General features: G+C 36.3%; 1 protein-coding gene across 1 annotated transcript in view; it reads right to left on the bottom strand.

Annotated features, from left to right (window-relative positions):
* Positions 1-9,256: 9,256 nt before the first annotated feature.
* The window catches only part of cacna1ba (calcium channel, voltage-dependent, N type, alpha 1B subunit, a), a 128,120-nt gene continuing 113,425 nt past the window's right edge, over positions 9,257-23,951 (bottom strand). Inside the window, exons 40-51 of the mRNA XM_067407918.1 lie at positions 23,351-23,478; positions 22,056-22,152; positions 19,435-19,540; positions 18,546-18,653; positions 18,146-18,273; positions 17,043-17,182; positions 16,803-16,929; positions 16,607-16,717; positions 14,860-14,898; positions 14,123-14,333; positions 12,469-12,671; positions 9,257-10,020 (exon numbers count right to left, since the gene is read on the bottom strand). Coding sequence (XP_067264019.1) covers positions 9,490-10,020; positions 12,469-12,671; positions 14,123-14,333; positions 14,860-14,898; positions 16,607-16,717; positions 16,803-16,929; positions 17,043-17,182; positions 18,146-18,273; positions 18,546-18,653; positions 19,435-19,540; positions 22,056-22,152; positions 23,351-23,478 — 1,929 coding nt within the window. The 3' untranslated portion in view covers positions 9,257-9,489. The remainder of the gene's footprint in view (positions 10,021-12,468; positions 12,672-14,122; positions 14,334-14,859; positions 14,899-16,606; positions 16,718-16,802; positions 16,930-17,042; positions 17,183-18,145; positions 18,274-18,545; positions 18,654-19,434; positions 19,541-22,055; positions 22,153-23,350; positions 23,479-23,951) is intronic.

Genomic DNA, 23,951 nt, shown 5'->3' with positions numbered 1-23,951 from the left:
GGGGGCCTCGGCAAACTTAAGTTGGACTCAGGATGACCTAAAAAATTTAAAATAAGACAAGCATTAAAATAAGTTAAAACAAGTAAAAAAAAAAAGATATCTTATTGTAAAGATATCTTACAATAAGATATTGCCCTCAAAATCTAAATATTTTTTTTTTGTCTTTGAAAAACCAAGATTCCTACAGTTAAAAAAAAAGGTTATATTAGCCTAAATATAAAAGTATAAAGGTCATGAAAATTAATAAAATCTATATTTCCTATACATTTTATGAATAGGGTCTATTAGAGCCTCACGATTCTGGATAAATTGAGAATCACAATATTTTTGTTTCAAACTGATTACGATTCTCCCACGATTCTGAACAAACTACTAAACAAAATTACATGTAATTTACTAGAGGTTCTGACAAAATGTTAATTGCTGCAGTCTGTTTAAAATGTTTAATCAATCGGATTTATTTTTTTTTTAAATGTGCCCTAGAATCAAAAATTGAATTTACCTCGGCATAGTTGAATAACCAGAGTTCAGTACATGGAAATGACATACATTGAGTTTCAAATTCATTGCTTCCTCCTTCTTATATAAATCTCATTCGTTTAAAAGACCTCCAGAAAACACGTACATAACAGTCGGGATCATTAATATGTACGACCCCAATATTTACATATGCCAGCCCATGTTCAAGGCATTACACAAGGGGCAGGACATCTGGATCTGTGCACAGCTGAATCATCAGACTAGGTAAGCAAGCAAGGACAATAGCGAAAAATGGCAGATGGAGCGATAATAACTGACATGATCTATGATAACATGATATTTTTAGTGATATTTGTAAATTGTCTTTCTAAATGTTTCGTTAGCATGTTGGTAATGTACCGTCGCTATTTTCATTTTTAAACACTTGCAGTCTGTATAATGCATAAACACAACTTCATTCTTTATAAATCTCTCCAACAGTGTAGCATTAGCCGTTAGCCACAGAGCATATAGCCTCAATCTCATTCAGAATCAAATGTAAACATCCAAATAAATTCTTTACTCACATAATTCGAAGCATGCATGCAGCATGCATGACGAACATCTTGTAAAGATCCATTTGAGGGTTATATTAGCTGTGTGAACTTTGTTTATGCTGTATAACTGCACTTATAGTTGAGAGCTCGGGAGGGCAGGGAGCGAGAGATTTAAAGGGGCCGCACAGCCTGAATCGGTGCATAGTTGATGCCCCAAAATAGGCAGTTAAAAAAATTTTATAAAAAAAATCTATGGGGTATTTTGAGCTGAAACTTCACAGACACATTCAGGGGACACCTTAGACTTATATTACATCTTTTGAAAAGACGTTCTATGGCACCTTTAAATCTATTTGAATTAATGATTCAATGGCTTGCATGCTTATAAAAAGCCTACTTCACTTGTTTCATTACTAAATGAATCAGTGTTTTTTTGTTTGTTTACCTCTTAAATAAATGATTCAATGACAAATCCATTTTTTAACAGTTACTTATCACCACCTGATGTAATGAATACAATCATTATTTGAAGTGCCGTGTTACTTTTATTTGCTCTATTTGATCGCTAACGTAGACATCAGTGTTTATATCCAAACTATAAACTTTTATCCCACTACTTCTGTGATAATATGAATACAGGTAACACAAAACACTGTGTGTTTGAATAGACCGTGAAGCTGTTTCAAGACAATTGTTCTCTCTGGGTCGGCAGCAGCACACAGACGCAGATTTGAATGTTTAGCTGTGATTTTGTCAGAGGTTTAATAATAGACAAGCGAATAGTTGTCATTTAGGAATGAGATCGCAAGGGGTTTTGAACAGAGATCGCAATCTTTTAAAAGGTCCAGTGTGTAATATTTAGGAGACTCTATAGACAAAAATGCAATGTAATATACATAACTATGTTTTCAGTGGTGTAAAAAGACCTTACATAATGAACCGTTATGTTTTTATTACCTTGAATGAATGAGCCATTTCTATCTACATACACCGTAGGTCCCCTTACATGTTAAGTTAGCATTTTGTGCAACATGTTTCTACAGAAGCCCTAAATGGACAAACTGCTCTACAGAGATCTCACTATGCTATTGTTCTTCTTCGTTGGTGTTTTTAGAGGCAGCTTGCATCATCACTACATTGAATACGAAGAAGAAGAAGTAGAAGAAGTAGAAATAGTAGTAGTTGTCTGGTTTATTATAAGCAGAGACCGTTCTTTGTTAGAAGTAAGAAGAAACCTCATTGCTTGACTGGCTACTCTCTGCTGTCTCAGACGACAACATATTTGTCCTGTGTTGGCCTCCGTAGCTTCTCTATGTGCTTCAAAAGGGAGGGGTGAGCAGTGGACTTGGAGACCTTGGAGTCAAAAAGGTAGCGAACCACTGTCCTAGACCCTAGGCTACTGCATCAAATCAATTTCAAAAGGTCTCTCAACAGAAAAGTTCTGGCTCACCTATTTTCTCCATTGAGAGATTTTTTTAAGCAATAATTTACAGTCCTTTCAAAACAAACCTACTGTGAGGTTAAACGATGGTACAGTACATGCTTCCGTATAAGCCATAAGACATCATGATTTCAACTATTTTTTTATTTATTTCTTTTTTTTTAAATTGTATTTAATTTCCAAATTACTAGACAAGCACTACACTACCCACAATCCTGGAGAACTGGAGAAGTCAATGTTTCCAGGGGAAAGGAAATTGCAAGGTTACTGCTCACTCCAACATAATGACTTTGCAATCCCATGCTTTCACCATGAGAAAGAGGGCTCTTTATTTAAGATTTGTTAATGCTTCTGGAGGAAATTAATAGAAATAAAATACTTCCAGTACATCAATGATTTAGACAGTACAGAATATTTATAGTGAAATACTGGTGTGGATAGGATCATAAAATCATGATTTTGTGTTTCAGAAAGAAAGAAAGAAAGAAAGAAAGAAAGAAAGAAAGAAAGAAAGAAAGAAAGAAAGAAAGAAAGAAAGAAAGAAAGAAAGAAAGAAAGAAAGAAAGAAAGAAAGAAAGAAAGAACTCGGAGTGCCACTACTTCCATACTGTATAATGGAAACTTTTCTTAGCATTTACAGTGATAAAATCCAGAAATCTCTTAAAAACATAGCTAAGTGAAATCATTGGCACATTTTACTATAAAAGCACAGATTCAGCTCTCTACTTCTTGGCTACTGATGTGATGTGATGTGATAAGAGTAACACTGTAGGTCTAGTCTCCATGGCCGCAGCCCAGACAACCAGCCTGCAATATAGTACAGTAATGGTACAGCCTTTAGACAAATAATCAGTAAGGTTTAGGGGGGTTGTTTCACCCTGGCTGCTCACCAAAGGCATGGTTATCAATCAGGGACAACATTAATTATATATGCTACTATGGCTCCTTGCCTGAAGCCACCTCACATAGACAGACTCACCAGAGCTTTGATTTACAGTCAAAATGAAAAGAAAGAAAGCACTGTGTTCAGAGTAAACAGACCATAACCTCGCATTTGACAGCCAATCCATCTATTAACACTGTGACATCATGCACACAGCTGATGTTCTCACTGTAATGATGGAGTAAGGACATGCTTGGCTAATGCTGGCTGAGAGTTATTAGAATACAGTAAACAATGTTACACAGTATTTGGGGGGGGGGTTTAGAACAATATGACCCATTTCTCTACTCTGTGGTTGTTTGTCTAATAATTTTAGATGGAGTATAACGTGTCGCACCACAGGTTCAATTGGCAACTACACACATGTACACCAGCATTCAAAATTTGGGGTCAGATAGATTTTATTTTAAAAAAAAGAAATGCATACTTTAATACAGCAAGGATAGTAAATACATTTAGAATATTACATACGATTTCAATTTCTATTCTTATACTTTCTACACTCTAAAAATAACTGTAAAAAAAATTGAAACATTTACACAGTAAAATACCATTTTCCACTGAAACAGTAATATATCAAAAAACAATGCATTCTGGGCAATATTTGTTGTTTTAAGAAAAGAGGCCTATAGGTTACTTTCTCGAAAATTACAAATAATACTATCCAGAATGCATTGTTTTACGATATATTACTGTTAAAATGGAAAACGGTATTTTACTGTGTAAATTTGTTTCTTTTTTTTTTTTTAGAGTGTATTAAAATAATCCTGGAAAAAAATATCACCACATTTTCCACAAAAATAAAGGAGCAAAACTGTTTTCAGTATTAATAATAATAAGATATATGAAACATATGAATAACATGTTTCTTGAGCACCAAATAAGCATATTAGAATGATTTCTGAAGGATCATGTGGATCATGAGGACTGGAGTAATGACTGCTGAAAATTCAACTTTGCCATTACAGGAATAAATTGCATTTTAAAATATATTAAAAATAGAATATTAGAATATGTAATAATAAAATATGTAATATTTCTATTTCTAACTGTATTTTTGATTAAATAAATGCACTCTTGGTGAGCATAAGAGACTTAAAAACATTAAACAATCTTATCGACCCCAAACTTTTCACATGACATTTTTATTTTAACATGAAATGGAATTAAATATTTATTTGAACTTATTCAGCTTTGGTTGAAGTTCAACATGTTGTACAAATTTAACATATTGTGTATCTATATACAATACATTACCTTTTCATTGTTTGAGATCAAACAGTAAAAGATCTCCTGTTGAAAATCCTTGCCAAAAAGTCAAGATTTTTGGCAAAGATACAATATTATCTGCCTATAGACAAGATAACGATCAGACAGGGCTTTTAAAAAGACATCTGCACATTCTGAAAGTTAGACATGATCAAAGTAGCACACATGGCCAAATAAAAGCAAAATGTGCTCCAAATTTCAAGTGAAAAAAATAAAATAATAATAATAATGATACAGAGTCCTGACCATTCTCAATCGTCTCTGATCTTTTCAGTTATGTAACTCAGGGCTTAAATAAATCTCCTGTATCTGTATGGACATAATGTACCTGTCTGAATTTGAATATGTTGCAGGTGTTTATGGTGATAGAGGTGCTGTGACTAAATTTTGAGGCCTAGTGAATGAAAATCAAAATATTCAATAGATAAATGAACACAGACTCATGAATGGCACATCTTACTGAATCTTGTAAAACATGTTACTGCACTGATCACATAATGGGTTCTGCAGACTCGCTCTAATAATCCCCAGATTATACGCAATATTCTCCAACCACTTAGAAGACAGGTGCCTGAAAAAGGGCCCATGAGAAAGAGTTGTAACATAAACTCAATTAGAAAAACCAAATCAGATTCCTTTCACATATGGATGAGTTTAAGCACAAACTGTGGCATGGTGCTGGTATAAGACAGTGGAACACATTTATGGAAAAATTTATTTAAAAGAAAAAAAAGAAAAGAAAAAAATAATGTGGTTATACGGCTTTTCACTAAGAAATATGTTTAACAGCTGTTGACAGGACAGTCATGCCATGAGCTTTACCATCAACATAGAATTCTTCTTCGTTTGAAATACTCTACTGTGCAATGGTTAAATCTTTTAATACCAACTGATTTAGCTTCAACACGACAAAAAAAAAAAAAAAAAAATCAATTAGAGAATAGATTTATAAGCGTTACTACATCGCCCCCTCGGAATAATGTGGATAGTACTACAACACACAACTGCACTGGTAAATCCAAAAAGTTAAAATATTATATTGAAATTATCAGAAATGTCAATAAACCACGCAAAGACCGATTGTGACTCTTATAAGAGCATCTTTTGCATTATGAGAGTATGATTTCAGACGTAAAACTCCACGAATTAACAGACGTCCGGTTCTTAATCACATGGACGTTAATTTTAGGTTGTCAGTTAGATAATAAAAAGTAAAGTGTGTCACTTAGTGAGGTAAACGCCCTTTAACCCTATTTAAAATTGTAATAAAATAGTTATGTAATATGAAAACTAAATGCTACATGTTTTGTTTACACTACTACACGCAAGCGACGGCAGGTGAAGTGTTTCCGCTCTGTTCTTACCTGAGTCCGGAGCACCAGATCCTGTTTCAGAGAAGTCTGCGTCAAAAGCTTTAACCAGCGCACACATTGATAAAATGAACCACATCTTTGGAAACCAGTGTTCTTCCAGTGCTGGTAAGATGATGGAAATGTTGAGGGGGGAAAATCATTCAAATAAATTATAGCCTAAAAGCTTATGTGTTGGTGTTGGAAAGTTTACAGAAGTACTGAGCGTGATATCTGTTATCAGTCTACTTCTAGAAGTCTTGCTCTGCAAATGTACTCTTCCCAATCATCCCTATTAAACCCCGCCCACATTACACGATCCAGCCAATGAGATCCCAGAAAACCTCCAGACAGGTGGAACCTTGATTCACCTTGCCACTCCTGTACAGTTTCATGCTTTGATCAATCTTTAGCATCATCAATCAAAGGTAAAATACACTGTGCTGCTGCAGATATCATATACAGTATTTTGCCCCTTTAGAAAGTAATCGATATGCGTGTAGTTAAAATGTAACATGCAGATTTCCAGGACTTATCCAATAAACCACAAATCTGTATCATTTGAGTTCATTTTTTTTTTTAATTCAAGGACTTAGATTCATACAAAATGTTATTGTAGAAACAACTGCAGATTTCAAAGTCTGGCCATGGAACAGAAATCAGGCAACAAACTAGTCAACAGCAGAATTCAAATAAAGGATATCCCAGCTCTTATGCATGGATGACGCTGTCAACATAGTTCAATACTGTTTCCATTATTTATAAATGTTTCAACAATTAATTTTTTATTTCAACAAATCCCCTAATTCATATCAAAGGTCATTTAAAAAATCAAACCAAAAATGAATACATTGTATCAAAAAGTACGAAGATAAACCATGGGTATTTCAACATGCACATACATTTTAAGACCATGCAAACATTAATCTTTATGGAAACAGCCATATTTAAGCTTCGTTGATGTACAGGGAAAAAGAGTATTTCAGATTTTGGCAATAAATTATGAAAGGTTTGGTAGATGGATATGATGTTTTTCCAAATCATAGAGAAGCTGAAGAAATGGGTTTTTCGATTGAAGCACAGTCTTGATCCACTATGGCAACAAGCCGAAGGACATCGATGGATGTGCTGGGAGTGCAAAGATTTGTTCTATAGTTACACATGAACAATGCAACAACTCATAACAATATCAGCAAAATGTCAGCACATCCTTTAACCTCAGTCTCACAGAGTATGTAGAAAAATAGCAGTTGTTCAGACTGTAGATTTGAAACAACATTTTTCTTTTTTCCCCTGACAAACTGGACATCTCTGATGCATGCACATACAGAAACTTGCAATTTTTTGTTAATATATATATATATACCTATATATTTTTTTTTTTTTTTTTTTTTTGCTGATTTCTGCTTTTTAATCATTGTGCCTTTATGCATTCTAAAATATACTTTTTCATACATTTTTGATGGTTTTTTTTTATTAAAAAAAAAAAAAAAAAAAAAAGATTTGGTCACTATCATGCTAAAGCCTGAATCTGGATTTCCCAGCAGGTAAAGCTACAAAATGAATGAAGTATATTTTTCAAAGTGTCATCTCGTTGCATAGCCCTACGTAAAGAAAAATATATGTTTCAAAAAAGAAAAAGGAAAGAACATTCACTGTCAGCAAAAGTCCTGACACATCAGTGGCCAAGAATCACCTGATTAGCCAAACAATTCTCTAAGCATCTAATGTACTCATGTATGTTGATGCGGAACACATGAAATGATCCTGTACCATATAGTATCTCAATACAGAGGTTTTTTCTGTTCTTTCAGACCGCCACACCCTCGGCATTCAGGTGGCTAAATATTCCTCTCATGTTACCGGTGTGATAAAAGGAGTCGGCCATATTTCTATACAGCCAGCAGCTGGGGAACAGCGGCAAAATGAAAGCTGTGAGTGTGTATGTGTGTCTGGGGTTGCTTGGAGGAGTGCCATGAGGGGGAAAGTTTAACCTTAACACAGATCAGCCTACTGTACCGGTGCCAGGACCCCGACTCAACGCAACACAACGCGCTCACATCGGGAAATCTGCTACATGAGCAAAGCTCATTTCTTTGTGACAGTTCATTGGTTCTCATTCCTCGCATTTAACCGTAAAAGAGAAGGCAAATAGCAATGCAGTCTGAGCATCTTCATCAGGACAGGAAATATACACTGTAAATATTGGTTTCATAACCATGGTCAATCAAGAATTGAAGACTTTTTTTAACATGCAATTTTATAACTGTGGTTATAAAGTCCCCGTCAGGACAAATACACAACTACTGCAGTTTTTTTAATAGTTACTCCATACTAATATATGCTTTTGGTAATGGAATTTTCAATATTCCATATAGTACTAAAATTGTACAAAAAAGGAGACAAGAATTTAAAAAAAGCAAACAATCATACTGTAATTTCCATTCAAAAACCTAATGTGAATTCAAAGGTACTGCGTCTATGCTTCTGAATTAAGGCCTGCGATCGTAACACCTTGTAGTTCCTTTTAACCCTTAGAGCTTGTTCAGTTCACTCTATTAAGTGTTGATGCATTAAAAAAGCTGAGGTTGCATCACTACTACAATATATTCAAAAGGTTAGGCACTTTGTAAATAACATCTGGAGCAGTCAAGAAGAATCGGTAGACCTGACAGTATGGTGAAGCCGTAAGCGATTTAAGTAAAACCGTTCGTCTTTACAATACAAAAAGCACATAATGAATAGATAAAATATGTACAATTTGATATAAAACAAAGTACATTATGGTTGTCAAAGGTTTCACACAACGATATGTGCGAGGAATGGTTATCAGCAGCATAACGAACAATCTGCTTTTCGCAACAGTGTGAAATAACATGTAATTCTCTTAGATGGAGATAGGGGGCACTGTTATTGTGCATTTTGTAAAGAAAAAGAAAAAAACATTGTTGCTTGCATTTTCAGCCACTTCTGTAAAGGTTTCTCTCCATAAAAGCTACACCTATAATGCTAACGTAACATTTTCAAGGGAATATTTGCATTTAGAGTGCATCTCAGAGGCTTGCTTTGAAGGAAACTGGCCAGAGGCCCATTGCGGTCTACATTTGTAGCAGTGGGTCACTCTTTTCCCAGGTTACACAAGCATGTTTTGGCATCTGTTGCCTTTAGAAAGGCAAAGATTAGAAGAAAGACCATGTGTTTTCACATCAACTGTCAATCTCATGTCTTTGTAAAGAGACCACGCCCACAAACTATTTAGCCTGACAGCAATACATCAAAGTCGGGTGGATTGGTGACTATCTCACATCTGCTACTTTGTAAGCGTACGTTTATGTTTTATCCCCTGGATATTGAAAAACAAATACAAGTATTACTGCATTTAACACCACCTGCAAAATAAGAGATGATAAAACTCATCATGATTTAAAAACAAAAACATCAACTATATGTATTGTGTAAATAAAAGCCATGCTAGCACCAGTCGTCCACCTCTGCCTCTCGGTAGTACTGCCGTGCCCGTCCTCTGCTGGTTCCGGGGCCCGCAGTGAAGTGGTATCCGTTGGGAACCCCGCGGAACAGCTGTTGGGGAGGTGGGGGAATCGTCACGATCGGCATCCCTACTGTCCGGGCAGAACGGCCCGTCTGAGGGCTTGGATCCTCTTGGAAGACAGAGTAGGCTTCGGGCTGGAGGCCGGCAGGGTGGTCCGGGGGGCCCAAGAAGGGTTCTGAGTTAATGCGACTGACGGGGGTCGGCGAGCTGGAGATGGAGCCGCTGTATAATAGGGCGTTGTGCTCGGACAGACCGCGGCTCAGCCTGCCGGGACTTGGGGGAAGCAAGCCCATCTGTGTGCCCAGAAAGTGCACAGGGGAAGAGTTGGCAGTCCTGTAGGCCACGGAGGGACGAGGAGTAAGGGGGGTCTGGGGCAGCTGTCTGCGCCCACGGCTTGGAGTGCTCGCCCCTGAAGTCAACAACACCGGGCTCCCCTTAGCCCACCCACTGCCCTAGATGAAAATTAAACAGGCAAATCAAAACAATAAAATGAGGGGGAAATGCCCAAAAGGTTAGACAGGGACCAGGAGCCAAAGGAGGAAGGAGGGAAGGACGGAAAGAAAGGAAAAGCAATATGTTGGACAAGACAGCAGAAAAAGATGGAAGATGAACAGGACAAAAACAAAAGACAAAACAAAAGGAGAGAGTGAAGATGACAGTGGAGACAAAGAAAGAAAAGACGGACAAATGCACAGGGAAATGGTGTGGAAGAAGAATAGAAAGAGAAGTGAAAGCCTATGAGTGGATGCACTACATCCCAAGAGAAGAGAAAATTACGTTGTCATTTATGAGGTTTATATCACAAAATGTAAAACACTTTATAGGAAAAAAAATCCTATAATATCTCATTATCTTCATAGCTTGAGTAGGAATGGTTAGCGTTTCACAGCAGCTCTTCTAACACACTGTGTGATTGGTGCCCTGAGAGCTTTCAAATCCAACAGCAGCCTATCCGCTAACCGTATAGCCTCATTCCTAAATAGAGACTGTAATTCTTAAAGGGTTAGTTCACCCAAATATTACATTTCTGTCATTAATTACTCACCCTCATGTCGTCCCAAACCCTTAAGACCTTCGTTCATCTTCGTAACACAAATTAAAATATTTTGATGAAATCCGAGGGTATCTGAACCACACATAGGCAGCAACGTCGTTACACATTTGAGGTCCAGAAAGGTATTAAAGACGTTAAAACAGTGGTTCATCCTCAATGTTATGAAGCGACGAGAATACTTTTTGTGCGCAAAAAGTCAGAAAGCTGGCTCAGTATTGGCCGACGCTGTTCACGTGAGCACCACAACATGCATATGACACTGTTGTCATATGCAGTCAACTGTGTATGGCAACAGTTCAAATTGTTAAATAAAGTCATTATTTTTGTTTTGTTTTTGCGCACAAAAAGTATTCTCATCGCTTCATAACATGGTTGAACCACTGTAGTCACATGGACTATTTTAACGTCTTTAATACCTTTCTGGACCTCAAAAGCTGCAATGATTTTGCCACCTAGGTGTGCTTCAGAAACCCTTGGATTTCATCAAAAATATCTTAATTTGTGTTCCGAAGGTGAACAAAGGTCTTACCGGTTTGGGAGACATGAGGGTGAGTACTTAATTATAGAAATTTCATTTTTGGGTGAACTAACCTTTAATATGATGTTAAAAAACTTCAGACAAATTAGTTGTCATTAGACAAGAAAAGTTAAAAAGGTATAAAAGCTAATTGACCAAAGATCATTTTTAAGTAACCGACTAGCTCATTTATCAGTCCAATACTCACTATCCACCTTATTTTTAATAGTGGGTGCATCTATTTTTTTTTAACTTGAATGCTCAAAAACAGTATGTTATCCTGCTTGATGTTGCAGACTGGTATTTATCAAATTATTTTGATTTATTATTATAATCATAAACACACTGGTTTGTGTCACAAATAGTTTCACCATTTACTGCACTTTGTTACTCTTCTAGTTATAGCAGCTAATAAATCATAAGACTTCTGCATTGAAAAATAAGGTGGATGCCTTAAAGGAATTTTCCAGCTTCAATTCAAGTTGAGCTCTACTTCTACAGACAATAATTAAACTTGTCCCTCAGTCTGTAAAAACAATACACACTTTACCATTAATGCAATTAAAAGGCATGATGAAGGTTTACTATAATGAATAATATATAAAATATACTATATTATTATATAATTAGTTGTGATCACCCGTTATTAATATAACAAAACAAGTTTGTTACTAACAAAGTTTGAGAGAATCCTAAACCAGAAACTCACATAAGATTTTAGCAGAAATACGTAGGCAGTACTGACCAGATCTTCTACTTTGTGGATAATATTCTAGTTATGAGTGGAAATTTGCTCCAGTTCTTTGCAAAAATGTATGTCACCTTTTTTTCTGGTTTTCTTGCACGCATCATTTAAAAATACCAGATTATAAAGTCAGGTTATAAGGTTTTAACAGGAGTTTGGTAAGCCTTTTTACCATATTTGTCCTATGTTATTGTGTACAATATTTAAGTCTTGAAAACTTGTGTTTCAAAACAGTGTTTGTTTTAAAATCTCTTGCCCCATTGGCTTCCACTCTAAGTGTACAACTGTACGATTGCTTTTTGTTTGTTTTTCTATATTGAGGGACACAGATGCTGTCCATAGAGCTTAACTTGTGTTTAACTTGGTATATTATCTCCATTACTGTATAATGCATCTCAGCACTTACCACAGATTTCTGCCTTCATTATTATTTACTTTGTACCTTGTTTTAAATCCCTAAGATGTCTTTGACTTGATCTCACTCATCAGATCCTTTCATTTATACCCTGATCATTCCCCAGTCTATAACCACTGACCCAACCTTTCCTTTTAACATATGTCCTGTCTCGACACCCCCGTCCCACCTGCTTGTTGAGATTGGCCTCAGGGGCCTCACTGGGCGAGGTGGCACAGCTTGCCACGGCAGACTTGCTGGGACAGTGTTCCCGACTGCCATAGCGATCGCATGAGTAATACCGCTGCTTTTCTGCTGAAGACGAATGGTGCTTCCTCTCATGGGAACGACCCCGGTCATGTGGCCTCTCCTCTACAGGGTCAGCTGCTGTGCCTGAGAACCAACCAAAAATATGAGGGAAAGAAAGGCATGCACTATTTAATCAGTACTTTTATCTAAACAATATAACATTTGTGCAAAAGTGTGTAAGATGTTTTTATTATTTATTTATTTTTATTTTTGTTTTTTTAACATTTAATTAGTTTTTATTGTTGTTTTTACTACAAAATTCATTATAAAATATTATTTGCCAAATGAGGTCTGAAAAACAAACTTAATTCAAGGATATATTCTCTGGTCTTAATACCATAATTTTGCTTCTCATGTTAGAAATTTTGATATACAGTATTTACTGGGGTAAAAAAAGGTCAAAATAATTATTAAAATCTTACTATTTCACACAATTTTGCTTCTCAAGTAAATTCATCTTCTTTTGAAGGTTTTTCTTAAAAACTATTTAAGAAAATGTATCTAAAACAAAGTTGTCTTAATTTGTATTTTAATCTAAACATCATTAAAATAATATCAATTTACTTGTTAAGTAAAATTGTTTAAGATATTAAGAAATTATATATATATTACTTTTTTTCATCAAATTCACTATGATTTATGCTTAAATATTGTTTTTGCCAAGGGACATAAGAAAAAAAAAGTTTTCTCTGAAAATAAGTCTTAATATCATAATTTTGCTTCTCAGGCTAGATATTTAGATATATTTAACAAATCAAATCAAAATAGTTATTGATGAAATGTTTTGTGGAAATCGGAACACACTGCAATGTCTACTCATGTTATTTAGATATATTTAACAAATCAAATAAAATTAAATATTGATAAAATGTTTTGTGGAAATCAGAACAAACTGCAATATCTTCTCTCGTTTTCTTAAAAAAAAAAAAAACTTAGTGAGAACTAAAATACTTCTCTTTTAACAACTGAGAAAAAAGTGCTCTTATTTTTAATTAATGTACAATTGTTGTCGCTGGCTGAACTTAAGAAAAGGTCAGGATTTTTTGACCCCCTGTGGATTTTTAAAAGAAAATTATAGGGAAAATAAAACAAAACAACAGGATTTCTTGAGCTATTGAGTCCTGCTGTGGCAGATCTATCATTCACAGTCTCCCCTTTCCTCTGGATTTCACATTCTTCAACAGACTCCAGTCAAAAACCTGACTGTCTCAGAATTTTTCTTCCCTGTTCTCAATTGGCCTGCTGAGAGGTAACCATAAATTAGCAGGTCATGGGCCTGCATGTCTGTCAGCCCCTTTTATCTGGCTAATAGAGGCCAGCTGCGGCCGGACCCTCTCACACCAGACCCTGCTTCTGCACTTCAACGATCCACAACACAACCAAATCCTGTCTGGGATTAAGATCATTTGAACAAAAGCAATAAAAAAAATTGTAGATGAAAATATGGTGTGGCTTTGCTTCATGCAGCTACATTTTGAGTTGATTTTTTACTACTACTACTACTTTTTATCTAATTGCAATGGAAGTGTATTTACCTGTAGCTTTGTGTTGGCCAGTAGGCGACCTGTCTAAAGATCTCTGTTTCTTGTCTCTTTCTCTGCGATGGTGGCACCGATGATGATGGTGATGGTGATGATGTCGTTCTTGAACTGGTTTTTCCAAAATGTAGTCATTCAGATTCACCTCCTGAGGGCGCTGTGGTGCAAAAGTGGATGCGGAGCGTCTCATAGGGGAATCGGGAATGGACTGAGAAAGACAACAAGGTGGTGGTTAGATGAAGTCAGATGAATTCTTTCGGACATTGTTATCTTGGAATATTACAAGGAATGTTGTACTGAAATTGCCTATAATAACATTGTCTTGTACGCTAAACCTCCATTTTATCTCAGATCCATCAAAACAAGGATGAACTCCAAACTGCGGTATGGAAGTGAGGGATCATTATAGTATCAAAGTATCAGAGGCAGTGTAACATCTGTAGCAGCTGAGCTAATCCCATTTGAGGAAACACTCATTTTGGACTTAGACCCTCAATTTATGCTCCCATCCACAGGTGTGCCTCTTAATCTGTCTGAAATGATCAAAGGTCACTGACTCTTGAGTCACAGTACTAGACTTCCTTTGATTTCATGTTTTGCATTACAATAGGCTGCTAATCTTCAGATTCCTACTGACACTGAAGACAAACAGATCACCTTGGATTCTTATCTCAAAACTTGCTCAAGTCTAAATTATATTCCTATTAAACTGTATATTTTAAAGTCGATCATACTTCCAGTAAAGTCCCAGGAGAATGACGGGATTGACTCCTCTGATGAAGCACGTCAGAGAATGAAATGGAGCCCAAGAGCAGAGAAGACATGAAAAAAAGAAAAAAAAAAAATCTTGCATGAAAATAGACTGTAAAGAAACACATTAAATCATGCCCTTTTTTTCTTAGTTCTGTTCCAATAAGTCACTCGTTTTAGTCTCTTAAAGGTGAAGTGTGACATTTTTGCACCAGTAGCAGAATTGCAAAATAATGATAATGAAAACATATTTATGTTTGGAAATAATCAATATGTTTGCAATATTTAGTGACACTAGTGGCACAGAAATGTTTAGGCCAATCAAGAAGTTAGCATCCTGCAACAATTTTTCAAAGTTTAAGATTCTTCCATGTTTTTTTCCATCAAGATAATCTTCATAAGTGAACAACTTTTATTAATTTTGATGAGTGAGGTATTACTAATGTATTTTATGTTGCAGAACAAAACATGAAAATATCTTGAGCTTGAGCTCAAAAAACCTATTGACTTTGGAATGGTGGAAACTGTAGTGTAAATATGCTAGCTTGTTTTAGAGTTTTAGAACTCACTCCTGCAGTACATACTTCACCTTTAACACTTTGAATAAAACAACACTGAAAACCCACATTTGTAAAAAAATATTGTTCTGAATGCTTAAGAAATGGTTTGTGTTATTTTCATGCACTGATTTATTTTATTTGAAGCAACCTAAGCTTAGCTTGCCTTTGGGTATCTCTATCATCATTTATCATCCATCCTCTTTTTTCCATACATGACAAACACAAGTCATTCCCTAAGACACACTTGTCAATCATAATGTCTTTGCAGATCATCCACATATAATAGTTTTGCAGAGTTTCTTGGTTGTGGTTTAAATGAATCTGTGTTTGAGGCTGTTATTTGGCTCTTTTCATCCGTCGAGCAGAAGGACTGGACATGGCTGAGTGCCATTGGAGAAGGGATTTCCCCCGCAGAAATCAGAGGGATTTGGCCATATTAGCAGGTGCTGAAACGTTACATTCAGCATCTAATGTCTCTTATCGGTTAGTCCAGCACTTTAAAGAGATTTGGTTTTGGATGGGAATCAAATTTGGGAGTGAAATAGAGGCACTCAGTGAGCCTGAGAAGCCCATTAGCACTGGAGAGGTGTGGGTTAGGTGTGATTTGATAGCAGGAATATCCTGATGAGTTTTAATGGACGGATTGTCTTTAGCAGAGTCCAAATGGAATGAGAATTTCATACTCAGATGATTTTAGATTTATTTTTCCAATGATGCTGTTGTCCTGACATACTATAACATTAAGATTATAACATTAAGCAAACTGAATGTTGAGATCCCAAAACAATACAATCCATTAGTAAAACCCATTAGCCTTTTAGCCAGTTCTGTGCAAATTACATTTAAAATAAAAACAATGCCATCCAGTATTCAAATCAAGATAGTTTTTTTAAATCCATCTCAACGTAACCAAAAAGTAATCTCAGCCTCTTTCTTGAGAGTCTACTTAATCTGACAGTTCACTTCCTCTTAGCCAGAACAAGCCAAAAAATCCAGGGCACAGCTCTGGCAACCTATCAATGACTAATTGTATTGTTTCCCTGAAGCATACTAAACCATAAACAAGAACCATATTCCATTTAATGACACGTCATTTAACGCTTATTTGCATATGTATAGGATTTTAAGCAAGAGAGAGGGTTGACTTCAAAACCTTCACCCGAATGAATACCTGCATCTCTGCATTGAGTTTTGGCATGGATACCGCACGTCCTTGGCCCTCAAGGCCACCAGAGGTCGCTGTGTTGGCACTGTTCTCCATCTTTCTCATTTCTACTGACTCCTATTACATGCACACAACAAAGGATTGAATATGCATCAAAGAAAGAAACTGTGTCAAAGAGAGTCAATGCTGTTATTTACAGCACCTGGGCAGTGTTTGCATTTGAGGCATCCTCTGATTGACCTCTGGACATTGGCCTTCGTTTAGACCGTTGGACCTCCTTGGACTTCTCTGAGGCCCAGGATGAAGATCCTTTAATAGGGTTGTCAAGACTGGGATTGGAATTTGACAGAGGAAAGAACATATTAGTGTAGATACACGTCATGGCAAACAGGTTAATCCAAGTGTGTACTGTATGTGCATGCACGAGGGATTGTATGCTCACTGCGTGCGTCCGTTATTGAGCGTGGTGGAGCTGGGTCTTGTCTGAGCTTGAAACTCTGAGGCCAAATCTACACTGTTCATGGCCTGATCTTGCATGTGAGTTAGTGGGAGAATGGGCTCTAAGAGAGCGCTGACTTTATTCTTCAAACAGAGAGAATCAAAACACATTGTTATACATAAAACTGAAAAGTGATAAAACTGATAAAAACATTGGATGATTAGACAATCTTGAATTTATGTTTCTCAAGCCCTGTTTAGACCTGGTATTAAGATGAGTTTTGGTCGATTGGATCACAAGTGGACGATGCTAAATAAATACAGGTGTAAACGGGGTCTAAAACTTTTTGAGCTTGTCCACTTTCGACAACTTCCAGAGGTAGTCGAAAACGCATTTGACCACATTGCTGACCGACTGACCACAGACTGATCAACTCCATGCCACGCCGCATTGCTGCAGTAATTCAGGCAAAAGGAGCCCCAACTAAGTATTGAGTGCTGTACATGCTCATACTTTTCATTTTCATACTTTTCAGTTGGCCAAGATTTCTAAAAATCCTTTCTTTGTTTTGGCCTTAAGTAATATTCTAATTTTCTGAGATACTGATTTTGGGATTTTCCTTAGTTGTCAGTTATAATCATCAAAATGAAAAGAAATAAACATTTGAAATATATCATTCTGTGTGTAATGAATGAATATAATATAATATACAAGTTTCACTTTTTGAATGGAATTAGTGAAATAAATCAACTTTTTGATGATATTCTAATTATATGACCAACACCTGTACTTGTGATCCGATCGACCAAATACTAAATGTAAACAGGGCCTCGGGATCTTTAAAAAACATTTGATCAAAAGGCTTACACTTGAAATGAATGTAGAATATATATATATATATATATATATATATATATATATATATATATATATATATATATATATATATATATATATATATATATATATATTAAATAAGATTTGATTGTTTAATATTTTAGAGATTATATGATTTTTTAATCTAATGTTTCTAATTATAGTTTGATTACTTATTTTACATTATTATTATTTAATATTATTTTACTAGTAGTGTAAATATGTATCACCTGAGATCCAGGTCCTGCCTGTTCTCTCTGTTGCTGTTGCTGCAACTGAAGTCTTTTGGCTCTGTTCTGCTTGTAATAGTCAAAGATCATAAGAGCCGCATACACCTTCCCCACTGTAAGCTCATTGGCTGCAAAAAAAGACACATTCTTCAATTGTTGTTTAGAAATTCAGTCAATTGTTGTTTAGAAGTTTTACTGGTGACCACTAGAGGTCACTGTGTATTACTTGTGTTTGGAGATCTGTGCAGATGTGAAATTACCTGCGTTGTGTTTAGATAATTCATAAGTGTGTGCCTCTATCTCAGTGTTAGTCTTGTGATACGTGGATACAAGTGTGGAGAGTATTTCCGTGGCATAAGTAAGAGAGAATCTCGTGGGTGATGATTCATAATGTGTTTACGTTTGTGTGGGGTGACCAGCAGGTCCATAGTCTTCTGAGACAGGTTTGGCCAGACTGTTGCGAGCTCCTTTTTCAGTTCTGCGTCTGACAGACGTTGGGCCACCATGCCTGTGGAGAGATTCATGAACATAAAGGCATTAGAACTAATTTGTGTAATGGATATGGTCTTATTAGCCTGTCTAATTATTATGGTGTTTACAATTATTTATCTTATTTTCTTCACCCCTCAGCATTTTTATGTTCTGTAATATTATCATCATCATCATCATTATTATTAATCAATTAATTAAATTCAGTGAATTTAGAGCAATGTATCACAAATATTCGTTTGAGATGACACGAGTTGCTTTGTTAGAAAAACGCTTTTTATCTCCTGTAATAATAATAATAATAATAATAAATAATTTCAGAGTTCAGTGAATTTAGATAAATGATTGCAAGGCAAAACTCTTAGTTTTGCTGAAAGTTGCTTTGGGAGAATTTAGTAAAGCTAGAAAAACTCTTTTCATCTCATGTGATAATAATAATAATAAAAAGAAGAAATTATTTAGTTTCAGTGAATTTGGATCAATGTAGCTTTGCTGAGGAGTTACTTTGAGAGAATGTAGTGAAGCTAGAAAAATCCATTCAGTTCCAAGCATTCAGAGAGACACAACAGATGCTACACACACCATCCCACACACATTGCTCTGAAAAGTGGAAATGGCACTAGCAGCAGCAACAGAACAAATCACGCTGAATAAGTGAGTAAATCTCTCCATCAGGAACTTATCACGTTTGGAGTTATATGGAAGAGAGAAAGACAAACTCTTTCAAAAGAGAGGGAAGGTGAAACATTCATCCAATAATTACACAATCATTTAGACAATAAAATAGGCACCAGACTGACCTGATGCCAGTTTGATCTCCAGAGCAGTGCGGATCAGAGCCATCAGGGTAGAGGTGAAGTGCACACTGTTGTCATCTGCAATGGGCATGTTCATTTTCACCAGCCGCTAGAGGGAGCCATGAGGTTCATTAGTGGGGTAAAAACACTTCTCAAAATCAGCATCATCCAGAACATCCCAAAAACTCAAACAAAACAGTTTGTGTGCATCTGAGATTGGACTTGGTTATTTCATATTCTTTTATTGATTCAATTTATAAATTCTATGAATAAAGCAACAAATATACTGGATCCTTTTGGTAATTCAGTAATGCAAAATGTTGTTCTAATCTTAGCGTTTCAAGCACACAAACAGTTTTGTTCACATAGAGAATAGGAACATACAGAATCGAACATTCACATTCACTGCTATAGTCTACGATTCGCAACCAAGTGCACTGGTGATAAACCGACACCGACTCGAGAGTGAAGAAAAGCATGTACACATAACCATGAGGGGTTTCAGAGAAAATGGGAGCTCGACTCTGGGAGTTACTAAATCAATAAAAAGTTCAGCAAGTAGCTGCTTTTCAGCTGTGGCTTTTTGAGGTTGAAATAATGCTAAACACCAGCAACTTTCAACTGGATCATTCTGACAATACCATTGTAAAAATAGTAAAAAACAGGTCAATTGTGTAATTTTGGTTTGATGCCTCTACAGTCTCAAAAATTACACACTTTATCTTTAAAGGTGCACTCAATTGTTTGCTTATATTACACTGGAAAAGGTGGCTTGGACTTACTGTATATTGACACCTAGTGGTGTGGATGTAGCATCACTAAAAGATTTCAGTAACAATGCATTTGTAGAAATGCTCTATTAGTAGTCAGTCATTAATAATTTATTCTGTGAGCAAAAGTGTCCAATAATAGGGTCTTACAGAGATAAAATGAGTAGTATTGGACTGGTCATGTGATCTCAAAATGGTCGCTCTCATGAGGTGACCCACCCCATGTAAACTTAAACATTTTAAACATATTTTTCTAAAATACTATATATGTCTGTATGCTTAAAGATGAAAATATCTGAGTGCACCTTTAAACATGACATCTCTGTTGTATCATGAGATGTTAAGGTGTACAATATGGTTTAGTGTGATTCATTGTGAAGAGTTGAGCTCCCCTGAGCAAAGAGAACATACATCTACTAGCAGTAGCAGTGCAAAAAAAAAAAAAAACATAAATAAAAATAAAAACATTTCAGAATGAAAAAAAGATGGACAGTCTCACATACAGACATACATTCTCACATACTGCAGAGAGAGAGAAAAAAAGAGAGAAGGCTACAGAAGAAAAAAGAGAGAGGAAATGGTCAAGTGGATGAGAGATAGACAGTACAAGCAAGACAAGGAGAATATAAGTGAACGACCGCCAAGAGAGGAAGAGAGAGGTCAAGTGCATAGTTCTCATGATTGAAAGCAACTTAAGTTACACACACACTGCTCCATGAAAACAAGGGTGAAAGGGGGTCCTTTCCTATTCTAACACAACATAAGGGCTCTAAAAGAGGTTTTTGAGCTAAATTTGGGGCCCTTAAGTGAATCCCAAAGACACAGAAACCCGCAAAAAAGAGCAATTGGCCACTTTTTATGTAAATTGAGTTTACATAAAATATTTTACATTTATAATGCATATGATTGGTACAGAAAATCATTTTTGTAATGTTGTGCACAAACCCTTACACAATGCAACTTTTGGGGCAAATTTTATACACATGAAGTATGACAATAGATAAAATTGAGAAGTTTCTCTTATTATTGAAATGAAACTACCTAGGCTGATTGGAAATACGTGCCTCTACCTACATTTTTGCAAAATTCAAAAAAACGTACCAATATACATACAATTCACAGCAGTTTCCAGCTGAAATGACCACTAGAGGCAGATTATCGATTAATAAAGACTTTCAATATTACGATTAATGAAGAGGTTCTTTGCACAATACTGTTATGACCTCAAAATACATTTATCATAGCACATGATTTGTAAAATAATACATTTCCATCAAATAACAAGTTCCATATGGCTTTTCTGACATAGTAAACTTGTTCGGTAGGTCACCTGGAACAGCATTGAACTTGCAGATTTTGTGTAGGTGGTGCCATTCACAGGAATTTTCATTTTCTAACTGCTGTGATTCATACAGCAAGCAAAGCAATAAAACGTTGCCAGATTCACAATCATCTGTCACAGGTAAAACTGAACACACTTTTAATGCCACTACTGGGCATTTCACATTAAAAGTGTCGCAAACATGCAAGAAGTGCAGAAATGTCGCCACAGACACATATTTCCAATGAGCCTTGGTTGTAATTAAACATTAAATGGACTAAAGTTCTGCAGTCATACTCATCATTAGTCTGTGACCATCCCTAAATGACACAGGAAGTGGAGGGGAACTCTTGAATAAAAAGAGAGGGGGGAGGGACTACACCAAAAAGATTAGAGCGTGGGGAGAAAAAATAAACAGTTAAACAAAAAAACGAGGGGAAACACTGCAAGAGCACAAAGATTGGCTGAAGAATAAGCCAATGGGAAGACAGTACGAGCGGGGGGAGGTGGGGGGGCATGTGAAGTTGAGCTACCTTGTAGGCGATTCGTGGAGGGCATTTCTTTCCCAAACCTAAAGGTGGGGACATGTGGAGCAGCATCTCATACATATCGAGGTACTTGATACGGCCACTTCACAGTGCAGACAACGCAAAAAACCCAAAATAAAGAAAAGGATGGGGAGTTAGAGAGACAGGAAGAGAAACAAGGGGGCAGAAAGTAAACCAAACAAGACAAAATGAAAAAAGACAAAACAAACAACAGACGACAAAAAACAGAAATCTTTTGTTAATTAGATTTCCAAGAGTGTCATGGACAGGGATGCCATCCTGGCCTGGCAGGGTCAGAGATGGATCCCAAAGGTTAGAGGTCAGAGGTGAGAGAGTTGATCCCTGATAAGGAGAGATGGAAGAGGTGAGTGAGATGACACGAGGAGTGGATGGTGACAGAATGGCTGCATTGTTTGGAAGATGTCTGCATCTGCATGCTGAGACATCAGGGGAAGTTTCCACTTTCAGTGCACAGAAACAAAGGTTTCAACGCCAGTTTTGGTTCTGTTTTATTTTATTTGAATTGTTCATGTAAATACAAGGTTAAGATATAAATGTTAAAAATCAATATGGCTTGATATTGTAACATTAGCTTAATGACAAAACCCTGAATTGTTAATATGAAAAGTGTCATAAAAGTTCAATTGTACATAAGTGAAGGAGGTTTTAGATGAATATGTGGCCTTGAAAGCTTTGTTTCCCATCTAGCATCATTAACCAAAGCCAGTCAAATCTGTTGGGGCAAGTGCTTGTATGTAGGCAAGTCATTTGAGCACAGCCATTCAAGTTTGGGTCTCTGGGCGTTTGCACACAGAGGCCACACGAGTGGAAGAAGTTGCTTGGGTTGCAAACCTTGTATGCTACCCTATTAGGGCAGTTCTTCCCTAAGCCAAGGGGGGGCGAGATAATTCGCAACAAATTGTACATATCCTTATAGGAAATCCGTCCGCTGCGGAAAGAACAAGCAAAACATGACACATACATGAAGAAAGCTTGGAGAGCATATATGTGTTGTGGACAAGATGCGGATAGGAGAACAAGATCCCATTCTCATCCAGACCACAATTCTTACGGGCATTGCGTGGGAGGTCTTCAATCACACATACAGAATAAGGGGAAACATTCAGCATTTCTCTCTTTTATTTATGTGGTCTAACCTGAGAAGGCCTTTGAGCCCTAACAGAATGATTCTCCTTCTCTCAACTGTTGCCAAACTCAGTTACTATATTTATCACAAGAGTAGGTCTCCATCTGGCGGGGGAGTGCAGGCTGAAACATACCATGCGGCTGGGTCATACTCCGCCCACACACGGATAAACTCATCCAGGTGGTGAGGGCCCAGGATGGAGGAGTCACGTGTCAGATATTCAAAGTTGTCCATAATGACAGCCACAAACAGGTTCAACATCTGGAGAAAGTGGCAGGAGAAAAGACTCTGAAGGTCACGGAGCAAGAAAAACAATTTAAAAAATATTTGGGAGTATGATGTTAATTGTAAATTAGGGCTGGGTAAAAACAATGATTTTCCGATTAATCTGTCTTCTGATTCTGTGTCTTCAGTGCCATGACAAAATAAATAATTACAATCAATAAAATATTTTACCTTAGCTGTGAATATGCATTCAAAACCAAAATACAACATGACCAGTGCAGTCCGATTCATGAAAAATGACTCTCATTAACTTTTTAGTGAATCAACAACATAGAAAGTGTAGCCCAATAGTCCTGAAATTAGTTTTTAATTTAATAATTTAGAGTTAAGGGGTGGTCACACTAGATTTTAAGCATGCAAAATGTAATGATGTGCGCTCTGCTGCATATTTTTTAAAACAAAAATAATCCAAAAATCCAAAATGTAAAAATATACAATATTCTCCACTT

This window comes from Chanodichthys erythropterus, chromosome 13 (genome assembly GCF_024489055.1).
Source record: "Chanodichthys erythropterus isolate Z2021 chromosome 13, ASM2448905v1, whole genome shotgun sequence".
Lineage (NCBI taxonomy): Eukaryota > Metazoa > Chordata > Actinopteri > Cypriniformes > Xenocyprididae > Chanodichthys > Chanodichthys erythropterus.
The sequence above is the reverse complement of the archived record's forward strand: the minus strand, read 5'-3'. Positions and strand labels throughout refer to the sequence as shown.